The sequence below is a fragment of the Symphalangus syndactylus genome, chromosome 5 (genome assembly GCF_028878055.3).
Source record: "Symphalangus syndactylus isolate Jambi chromosome 5, NHGRI_mSymSyn1-v2.1_pri, whole genome shotgun sequence".
NCBI lineage: Eukaryota > Metazoa > Chordata > Mammalia > Primates > Hylobatidae > Symphalangus > Symphalangus syndactylus.
In genome coordinates, this window is record NC_072427.2 from 115,270,906 (window position 1) to 115,282,932 (window position 12,027).

Genomic DNA, 12,027 nt, shown 5'->3' on the forward strand with positions numbered 1-12,027 from the left:
GAAAGGTTCTAGCTACACGTCATAGAGAACCTGGGAAGGGCAACAAGCTCTCAGCCCAGAACTTACTCCTCCAGATTCTTCCGGAGCTCCCCTTCACTTTCTTCCAGTCGTTGCTGCAATGTGGAGTTCTCCTCCACCTTTTTGTTGTGTTGGCTTCGGAGCTCTTCTAGGTTTGCTCTCATCCTCTCTCTCTCTTCTTTGATGTTCTGTTGATTCTAACAGGAATCAGTGTGATTTTAAAGTACCTCCACTGTACATTAACATAACACCACAGAAGCCTACTTCTCAACAAGCAGACTCCATATCCTTGAATTTACATTATTAAACAACTTAATCAAACTATATAATTAAGGCACGGGAGTTCTTAACTAGAAAGAACATCAAATATGTATATTTAATGAACTGTAATACTTGTAAAAGAAAACACAAACACAGCCAAACCTCATTCTGCTTTTTCTATGATTTAGTTCAGACGTTTTATACGCATTTAGTTTCCCACTGGCCTGCCTAAATCCAACAGGGTTTCTTTTACTCTGTCTAAGCAAACAGACTCTATAGGCTTTGGTTACATTAAAAAAAAAATTGTTTGGACAGCAGCAGCCAAATACACAGGAATTTACTCAGTGATTAGAGGAATGTTTCTTTTGGGGGAAAAAAAAATTGGCTTTCACTCTGGGCATCCCAATGCATGTAAAATATTCTTTATCAACCAAGACAGAAATGGAAAAAATAACATAAAGGAAAAACCAGATACCTTGACTTCCAGTTGAAGCTGTCTCTGAAGTTCAGCCACTTCTGTGGTCAACTTGCTTTTCTGTTCCAATAGATCTTTGACTTCAGATGTGGAATTAGAAGCCTATAATTAATTGCAAAGATGTACTACTTTAAATGCTCAGGGTGCTTTATTTTAATTATCTTCCCCCTCCAAATACAATCAGTGCAGTAACAAATGAGGCATAACACTCAACATTTTAAGACCCAATTCAAACATCAACCCCCTTCAGGGAACCTTCCCTGACTTGGTGGGCAGAGTTAATGTTACTGCCCCGCTTGGGACTCCAGTGAACTTTATTCTACAGCATTTACCAATCACAGGTATTGTTTCATCAGGTATCTCAACACTAGTCCAATATGACTAAAACTTGCATAGGTGGCATATTTGTTAGAAGTCCGTAATGTATTCTGTAGAATACTATAAAATAGTAATGCATTAGATTTAGGATAATAAAACTTAAAAAGCCTCTCCATAATAAATTCTATATTCCAGAGCATGGAAATCAATGGTTAGCAAAAAATCAGCAACAAAATCTTTTTGTAAGTAAAGACATTCATTTTTTCTATTCTAATGGCAGAACACAGTTTAGCTTTAGTGTTTCTTAAGAGTGGTTTGAGAATTACTACATCAGGAGATTAGGAACTTTTGTGGGGCAGGGACCAGGTTTTATGCACCTCTGTATCTACAGAACCCAATGCATCTCATAAATTTAATCAAATCTCAGTAAATGATTGTTAGAATTCTGGTTTTGCCATGATAGAGTAGCAAATATCAGATTTACCCTCCCAGCAAAAACTATGAAAGCTAGACAAAAATATATAAAACAATTGTGGGCAGGCACTGAAAAGCAAGCAACACAGAGTTATGATCCTTACAAAGGAAAAGACAGGAGGTAGCCCCACGTTCACCCTGGGTTCTCCATGACTCCATTTCCAAACCACAGCACAGTAAAATTTTATAAGCACAGACAATGTCACCAGGAAACTGCAAATTAAAACAACAATGAGGCCGGGTGGGGTGGCTCATGCAGTAATCCCAGCACTTTGGGAGGCCGAGGCAGATGGATCACCCGAGGTTAGGAGTTCGAGACCAGCCTGGCCAACGTGGTGAAACCCCGTCTCTACTAAAAATACAAAAATTAGCCGGGCATGGTGCCACACGTCTGTAGTCCCAGCTACTCAGGAGGCTGAGGCAGAAGAATCACTTGAACCCATGAAGTGGAGGTTGCAGTGAGCCAAGATCATGCTACTGCACTCCAGACTGGGTGACAGGGCAAGACTCTATCTCAAAAAACAAACAGACAAACCAACGAGATACCACTATATACAAATTAGAATGGCCAAAATTCAAAACACTGGCAACACCAAATGGTGGCAAGGATGTGGAGTAACAGAAACTCATTCTTTGCTTGTGGGAACGCAACATGATACAGATAATTTAGAAAATGGTATGGTTGTTTCCTACAAAACTAAACATGCTCTTACTGTACACCCAGCAGCCGCCCTCTGGGTGTTTACCCAAATTAGTTGAAGTCTCATGTCCACACAAAAACCTGTACATGAACATTTATAGCAGCCTTATTCATAACTGACAAAACTTGGAAGCAATCAAGATGCCCTCAAAAGTGAATGGATAAATTGTGGTATATCAGACAATGGAATATTAATAATCCTAAAATGAAATGAACTACCAATCCATCAAAACGCATGGGAAAAAACGCACATTACTAAGGGAAATGAGCCAAACTGAAAAGGTGATATACTGTGTGATTCCAACTATAGAACACTCCAGAAAAAATAAAACCATGGAAACCAGAAAAAGATTATGGGTTGCCAGAGGTTAGGGGAGAGAAAGTAACAAACAGGCAGAACACACAGGATTTTTAGGGCAGTGAAACTATTCTGTATGATACTAAATGATACATACATGTCATTGTTCATTTGTCAGAAGCCTGTAGAATGTGCAACACCAAGAGTGAACACTAATGTAAACTATGGACTTCTTTGGGTGATAATGATGTGCCAGTGTAGGTCCCCTGATTGTGAGAGGTGTGCTCCATGCTGTAGGATGCTAACAGTGGTGGAGGGCGTATGTGGGGACAGGACAGTAAACGGGAACTGTCTGCACTTTCCACTCAATTTTGCTCAGAACCTAAAACTATTCTGAAAAATAAGATTTGTTAATTTAAGTGAGAAAAGTGTCCAGAGAGGGGCAACCCACTGATAAAGAAACAGAGATTAGAGTTTAGAGATAGTAAGCAACAGGGATTTCAAGGTCAGGGTATGAGAGAGGAGAGAGCTCCACAGAAGAAGTTCCAAGAACTTACAATAAATACTCCCTGGATTCTTGGATGATATCCTAAGCTGTATATGAGAAGAGCAAGAGTTCAAGAGGACTGCAGAGAAGAGCTATTAGGAGGCAAAGAACCCAACAGAAACTTCACAGGTTGCCCAATGCTAGGGAGACACTAGGGTTCCAACTTGATCAAAATAGAGAAACCTTGGTGGACATTCTGGCTTTCATTTGAAATCCAAGAAAGGAACATGGGTGATGTCTCAGGCGTAAGAGCAAAAACTTAAATAGACACTCCCTAATAATGCCTAGAACAACCAACCATATAGAATCAAGGCAATCTGTAAGTAATTTAACTGTCTGTCAAAACAAAACTTAACATTCTTCAGGGGGAGATAACACATTCCAGAACGTCTATAACTCATCACCCACTCGGTCTAGCAAACAATTAAAAAAAAAAAATCCTTAGACATGCAAAGAAGTAGGAAGAACTAACCAATAACTAAATGAAATAGACAACAGACATAGAGATGACCCAAATGTTAAAGTTAACAGATAAGGACTTCAAATTAACTATAACTAATATTTTTAAAATAGAAAAAATTATGGACAAAGGGTTTTTGTTTTTTTTTCTTTTGAGACAGAGTCTTGCTCTGTCACCCAGGCTGGAGTGCAATGGCCAGATCTTGGCTCACTGCAACCTCTATCTTCTGGGTTCAAACAATTCTCCTGCCTCAGCCTCCCAAATAGCTGGGGTTACAGATGCGCACCATCACACCTGGCTAATTTTGTATTTTTAGTAGAGACAGGGTTTCACCATGTTGGCCAGGATGGTCTGGAACTCCTGATCTCAGGTGATCCACCCACCTTGGCCTCCCAAAGTGCTGGGATTACAGGAATGAACCACCGTGCCTGGCCCAACAAAGGGATTTTTTTTAAATCAAGTTCCAGAGATAGATTCTATAAAAATATAACCAAGTAGACGTTCTGAAACAGCAGTACACAATATCTGAAAGTTAAGAACTCATTGGATCACAGCTCACTGTCATCTCAAACTTCTAAGCTCAAGTGATCCTCCTACCTCAGCCTCCTGAGCAGTTATGACTACAAGCACCAGCCACCATCCCTGGCAATTTTTAAATACAGTTTTTGTAGAGATGCGATCTCACTATGTTGCCCAGGCTGGTCTCAAACTCTTGGCCTCAAACAATCCTCCCACCTCAGCCTCCCAAACTGCCAGCATTACAGGCGTGAACCACTGCACCTGGCCAAAGAAAAGTTCTTAAAAGAATCATCCTTTAAAAGTAGGACGAAGAAAAACATTCCTTTAAAAACATCTTAAAAGAAAAGTCTAAAAGTAAGATTGACGTAGCCAGAAAACAAGACTAGTGAATTTGAAAGGTCAATAGAAAATATGCAGAATATCTGATGCCCCAAATATACATACGTACATACACATGCACACACACACACACACACACACACGAAAAGAGAGAGAATAGAGCACAAGAGATACGAGGAATACCATCAAAATTTCTAAGATACATGTAATTGGAGTCTGAGAAGAGCTGGGAGAGACAGAATGTGAAAGAAGCAATATTCAAATAAATAATAGCCAAGAATTTTTCAAATCTGATGAACCTATCAAGTCGAGAGCTCAGTGAACCCCAAGAAAAATAAATAAAAGAAAAACCACTCTTACGCACGTCATAGTCAAAATCTAACAATTGACAATAAAGATAAAATATTAAAAGCACCCAGAGGGAAAAGACACATCACTTTCAAGAGAATAACACTAAGAATGATGGCTGGCTTTCCAATGGAGCCACCTGAGGTCAAAAGACGAATAATGGCTTTAAATTCATGAAGCAAAACAATACTTGCCACACTAGAGTTCCTCAAAACTGAGGGTGAATGACAGCTATTCTCAAACAATGCCCCCGAAAAGTACTACAGGATATTAAAAAAATAGTTCCCCAGGCTGAAGGAAACCAGTCCGAGATGGAAACACAGAAGTACAGAAAGGAATGAACAGCACTGGAAAAGGACTACATCTAAATGAAAGATGTGTGAGACCTCTCTAACAAAAATGACGGAACACTGCTGAGAGATGCTAAAGACATAAATAAGTGGGGACAAAGTTCATGTTCACAAATAACATCACCAATAACATTAAGACGTCAGTTCCACCAAATTTATCTATGCATTTGGTATAATCCCCAATCAAAATTCCTAGAGGCTTTTCTTGGTGGAAATTGACAAGCTGATAAAAGTTTATATGGAAAGGCAAAAGACCTAGAATAGCTAAGATAATCTCGGAGAAGAATAAAGCTACCAGATCTGAAGGCTTACTAAAGTTGCAGATTTAAACTGTATGATAGTAGTGCAAGGAGAGACAAGTAGACCAAAGTAACGGAAGAGAGTCTAAGTATTACAAAGGATATAGCCACTGGCACCGGCATATGCTGCGCTACCAGGAGTGTAAATTGTTTCAATCACTGTGTAAAATCATTTGGCAACATTTAAGAGTTAAAAGTACACCTAATTTACAACCCAGAAATTATACTCTTAGATATATTCTCAAGAGAAATGAGTGTGTTTACAAAAAAAAAAAAAAAAAAGAAAAAGACAGTAAAATTCAGTGTGGCATTATACCTAAAAGCCAAATAACAGAAATGACCACTAAGAGTATACACTATGTTGACTGATAACAACAGAAAACTACATTTCAATATGAAATAGCTACCAGTATATGCAACATTAATGAATCTTGCTGATATAATGTTGAGGAAATGAAGCCGGACACACGAGAATACTTATTATAATACATATTGTAAAATTTTATTTATGTAAAATTCAAGAAAGGCAAAACTACTCTAGGTGATAGAAGTCAGGATATGATCAACCCCAGAAGGAGGGGGTACAATTTATGGGGAAGGAACACAGGAAACCCAGGAAAGCTGGGTGATGGGAGTGTTCTGTATCTTGATCTAGATGGTATTTGCATGGAAGCAAACCTATGTTAAAAATTCAATGAACTGTATAGATAGAATTTGTGTAATTTACTTAAGTTATACCCCAGTAAAACAATATAAAAACAGATATTTGTTGAAGACTCATCTGTCTGCTAAGTTATACCCAAAGCCCCTGCCTCTGTGTTCCCAAGACCCTTTATACATATATTTGTTACAGTGTAATCTACATTACACTAGAGATTATTGCTCAATCACCGCCAGTGAGATTCCATCCCTCTCTGCATAGCCTGTATGCAAGTAGTAAATAAGTGTATGTTAGCTAAATTGGCTTTCTCCTTTTAGGTGTTATACTTCCATAATGAAGAGGGACCTGATTGAAGAGAGTCTATTACGAAATATTGTCTCTCTGATCTGAGTATGAATATTAATGGATCTTTTTTTTCTTCTTCTTCCTCCATGAAAATAACACAATGATTCTCTCAAAAGGATTTGGCTAAAATCCTACAGTAAAGTGGTTAGAAAACTACAAATAGCTGAGGGGAAGAAATAAAAGTAGGAATCAAAGCTAGAAACGGCGGCATCTTGGCTCACACATCCCTGAATCCAGGTGCAAGTTGTGTGTGATAAACTTGGAATGAGGTACTTCCCTACCTACTCCTGTGAAGACGATTAGAAACACAAACACACAACTTCCAATTTTCTTAGGCAAAATAACAATCCATTTTAGAAATAGAAATCCAACCCAATGAGGGAAATTATACATTGTTCTTTCCCATACAAAATCTCTACCGGCTTTGCTGTTTTCCAATATGGTCTCCGTCCCTAAGGGAGAGGGTTCTTACATTCTCTCCTAATCACTTAACGGACACCGCAAAGATAAAACTCTAAAACCTTTGCCAGCAAGTAATCAGATTCCAAACCTAAGAGGGAGGGAAGAGGAGTAGGAAAACGTGGCAATTAAACAGTCATGGAGCTGTAATAGGAATCTGAAGTCTAAGAGTCTTGGTTCATTTTCTCATCATCTCTTGATTTGGCAGCTTCTTTTCTTGTTGTTTTTAAGAGACAATGTCTCATTCTGTCACCCAGGCTGGAGTACAGTGGCACAATCATAGCTCACTGCAGCCTCCACCTCCTGGTCTCAAGTGACTTCTGCCTCAGCTTCCTGAGTAGCTGGAGCTACAGGCATGTGCCACCTCACCTGGCTAATTTTTTTAATTTTTCTAGAGACAGGGTCTCACTACATTGCCCAGGCTGGTCACAAACTCTTGGCCTCAAGAAACCCTCCCTCCACAGCCTCCCAAAGTGCTGGGGTTACAGGTGTGAGGGACCACATCTAGACAGGCATTAGCTTTTTATTGGTCTCTCTTCCTCTAATCTTACCTCTCTCCAAAAGCCACAAAAGGAATAAACTTTCACAAACACAGTGGTATTCACAACTGTTTAAAATCCAACAATGGTAACCCATCCCCTTCCCAGCCCGAAATGGGAACTTCTTACATAACTTCTAACTTCCAAGGTCCTTGCTACCAGGCTCTTCCTCAGCCCATCCTGGCTCTGTGTTCCCACTACAGTGAATTCCCTCTCAACATGGCAAACCCATGCCTCTTTATATTTGTCTGTGCTATTCACTTAACCTAGAACACCCCAGCTTCCCTTCTTCTCACAAATAATTCTATGATCTCTTGAGGCACCATTAGTGTCATTGTCCCTAGAAGGGCTACCCTGACTTACCCAGTTCAGGCTGTTCACCCCTAGTCTGTGACCCACAAGGACAATCTCAACATCAAGGCCAAAGACTGCGCTCACTCTAAGAACAAACAGGTATGCTTTACAAGTTAAACACATGCCTAACTTACAACTCAGCAATTTTACTTCTAGGTATATTCTCAAGAGAAATGAGTGAATGTGTTTACTCCCCTCCCCAAACAAGTACAATAATGTTCACAGTAGCTTTATTCCTAATAGCCCCAAACCAGAAATGTACACCAAGAATATACACTATGTCATACAGATACAATGGAAAACTACATTTCAATACAAAAAAAAAAAACCGGTACATGCAACACTAATGAATCTTGATGATATAATGTTGAGAAAATGCAGCTAGACACACAAGAATACATATTGTGAAACTTTATATAAAAGTCAAGAAAGGCAAAACGACTCTAGGTGATAGAAGTCAGGATATGATTTTACCTCCAGAAGAACGGGGTGTAACTGATGTGGGAAGAAACCCAGGAAACCTGGGTGATGGGAGTGTTCTCCATCTTGATCTCAATATTTGCATGGATGCAAAGCTATGTTAAAAATTCAATGAACTGTACGGATACAATTTGTGTAATTTACTTTATAAAAGTTATACCCCAATAAAACAATATAAAAACGATATTTGTTGAAGACTCATCTGTTTGCTAAGTTATACCCAAAGCCCCTGTGTTCAAGACCCTTTATATTGCTCTATAACAGCCAGTGAGATTCCAACCCGCACTCTCTGCATAGCCTGTATGCAGGTATACAAAAAAACAAGAATCGTGTTAATACTTTGGACTTCAGAGTTTTAGCAAAAAAATACTGGACTGACTTTAAGAACTACGTAGAGTTCCTCAAGGCTATGTATATGCGAGGAGTATAGTGTAAAGATTCCCCAGTGGAAAGTGCGTATGTGTGTGTATGGCATTGTTCTATTTGAGGCCAGAGCAGCATGGGTTAGCTGAGTGCTGGGGGAATAACAAGTAGTAAAGATGGTAGGTTGATGCCTAAAATTATCCCCTATATGTACGTTTCCCAAGTTAGAAAGAAGCTACAGACAAGTTTCCTGTTACCTGCCTCCAGGTATCCTCCTTCCTTCTCATGCAGAATTCCCCTGGGAGGGGAAAGGAAGATGGACAAGGAAGAAATGAGTTCCATACACGGCGGAGGATTGAGGAACAAGTGTTTAGCCGTACTGTCTTGCGAGCGGCTTCCTTCCAGGGCACCAGGTGTGTCTGACATAGAGTAGTTGTTTATCAAATGTGAGAGGGCTCCTTCCTTAACCAAAAAAATCTCTATGTCCCCACTCAAATTCAGCACAATCAATCAGACAGGCAGTTATTTAAAAACTAACTTGGCACCACTGGGCTTCTTCCTGTCCCCTGCACCACAGCTGGTCGGTGTCACCAGTCTCTAGTCCCATTCTCTTTCACACCTGAAGCTCCAGAGCTTGAGTCCAAGCCTGTTCACGCTTACCTTCCGTGTTTGCCTACGACAATGCTAGTCTTCCTATTCTTATTTTCCCCTTCTAAATCTCGCCATCTGTTTTTATCATCCTGTTATAGTCTATGTATTTTTAAATAAAATATCTTTAAACTTTTCTGGAGAAAAGGCTGGGTAAGGCCAAGCATGGTGGCTTACGCCTCTAATCCTAGCACTTTGGGAGGCCAACGTGAGTGGACTGCTTAAGCCCAGAACTTCAAGACCAGCCTGAGCAACATGGTGAAACCCTCACCCTACTAAAAACACAAAAATTAGCCAGGTATGGTGGCACATGCCTGTAGTTCCAGCTGCTTGGGAGGCTGAGGTAGGAGGATGGCTTGAGCTCAGGAGGCGGAGGTTGCAGTGAGCCAAGATCACACCACTGCACTCCAGCCTGGGTGACAGACAGAGACTCTGTCTCAATAAAATGTTGCTGCAACATTTAAAACATGAGGAGTACTCCTCACTACTCAGGCAACTTCCCACTTCCTGCTATAAACAAACATACAGACTGATGAAACAGCAAGTTGTTTACCACATTCCATGCTAAGTGCATTCTGCAAAATACAAAACTTCCACTTACTTGGTTATTTCCTTGGGCACTCCCAGCTGCTCGAGACTTTAAGGTCTGGATTTTCTCAAAGACCAAGTTGACTTTCCTTTTAGTAGCATCGTCATTATCAGTGCTTCTGCAGAGAAAACAATGAGGGACACAACTACTGGTCTCAGAACAATTTACACGTCATGACACACACACAACGGGTCCTTTAAGGAGATAATTTGCAGGAGCTGTGAATTAATTAAAGCCTCAGACAAACTCAGTGAGACAGTAGGATGGATGGTGTCTTTTTTTTTCAAATAAATTATGTGTTACCACTCAATTTGGGACAGGGTTCCCACTTCCAAATATGTGAGAGGGACATAAAAACATCCTCAGTAAGCTTGGAGAAGACATCTAGTGAACATTTAGTAATTTGTTGTTTGATTCAAATGCTCATGTCCATTCCAAAAGGAATTCTCCTTTTCTTTGAAGTGGGTATGTGTATATCTCTCTCACACACACAAACATGCTGTACATCTAAATCTTACACAAAGAATGATCTACAATGATCTTAATTTGTTTAACCTATGTTTAAAAAAATAAAACCCCTAAGCCGAGATTGTCAACTTGGCAGCCCTTTGTCTGGGCTTTCACAGGTAACACTGAGATACTAAGTTTTATTAACTTCTACCACACCCTCAGCAATTAGAAGAAAAAGATTTAACATAAACTTCCTTCCACAGGCACCTCGCACTGAAGTCTTTCTTACCAATGTCTCAATAAATCATCTGCCAAAAAATACATGCATAAAAGAATTTAATGAATTTTGGCTGGGTGCGGTGGCTCATGTCTGTCATCTCAGCACTTTGGGAGGCAGATGCTGGTGGATCACTTGAGGTCAGGAGTTTGAGATTATCCTTGCCAATATGGTGAAACCATGTCTCTACTAAAAATACAAAAATTAGCCAGACATGGTGGCGCACACCTATAGTCTCGGCTACTCAGGTAGCTGAGGCAGGAGAATCTCTTGAATTTGGGAGGTGGGGGTTGCAGTGAGCCAAGATCATGCCACCGCATTCCAGCCTGGATGACAGAGTGAGACTCTGTCTCAAAAAATAAAAAAAAAAACAATGAATTTTAAAAGTCAAAATTTCTTCTACCTTAATCTTAACATGGTAAAGTCTTCCACAGGGAGATACTAGTAACCAGTTCTTAGCTAGATTAATCTTTTGGGTTACTTTTTTTTTTCTTTTCAAAAGATCCCCTGTCTTATATTTTGAGCCTTACTATGTTGTTAGCTCTAAAACTGACAAATAATTGTAAGGCACAATACAAAAATATACAGTATTTTGATACCAATGAGGATTTGCCAAGTGGCTGGTTTTCAGTCATGTAGGCTGTAAGGCTTTTTTTTTTTTCCTTCCTCTTAATCATATCTGATGAGAGAACTGAAACAGAAACTTCAAATTCCTTGCTCGAGTTCCAGCACAGTTAGTACCTAAGTAAGGGCTGAAACCCTGATTATTCCACCTCAACCACCAAGATAAGCACGGAAAGCACTGCTTTTAAATGACTCACACATGCTTTAAAAATAATGGAAGCAGGGGCTCGTGGCCAGTGTTGACTCTGGGGAGGGGAGGTGTTTTTATTTGTAACTTCTAAAGGACTACCACATTGCGTGGAAGAACTCAAGGTGACGGCGGACTCCATTCAAACCTGAAGAGTAACACTCTTCCTATCTTTGAATTGGCTTTTGAAATAGTAAAGGGTCATTTTTAAAATGGATTCATTTTAATTTTTAAAGTATGGTGTCCTTTCCTACACACCCCTCCCAAAGCCCCCATCCCATACCACACAATACAAATGCCGTCACGAAAACCCCAGCCATTGAGTTTTAACCCTCCAATGGCTGGCACAGGGGAAGAAAGGAAGGTAACCATTAAGCCCTTGGAAAAGGAAACTAAGAGTCCCACCAGAAACAACAATACTTTGCTCTTCCAGAGGGAAAATCACTAACCCTTCTTTGAGGTAATGGTAGAGAATCTGCTTAGCTGTCTCCTCATTGGTTTGCTGAGTGAGCTCCTGCTGGCCCTTTAAGAGATCCGGCGTGGCCTGGAACATAAGGCCTGTTGTTAGACCACGAGGATGAAGTTCCCAGAGGCTTCCACACACCAAACAGTTCCTCCAGTGAGCATCCTTCTTAGAGCCAGTTA

The 12,027-nt window shown here is 40.1% G+C and overlaps 1 protein-coding gene across 3 annotated transcripts in view; it reads right to left on the reverse strand.

Annotated features, from left to right (window-relative positions):
• Positions 1-12,027, reverse strand: part of CGNL1 (cingulin like 1) — a 175,277-nt gene that overhangs the window by 98,911 nt on the left and 64,339 nt on the right. For all 3 annotated transcript variants that reach the window (XM_055279290.2, XM_063639394.1, XM_055279289.2), the window contains exons 3-6: positions 11,832-11,926; positions 9,857-9,962; positions 755-856; positions 67-215 (exon numbers count right to left, since the gene is read on the reverse strand). In XM_055279290.2, the coding sequence (XP_055135265.2) occupies positions 67-215; positions 755-856; positions 9,857-9,962; positions 11,832-11,926 (452 nt within the window). The remainder of the gene's footprint in view (positions 1-66; positions 216-754; positions 857-9,856; positions 9,963-11,831; positions 11,927-12,027) is intronic.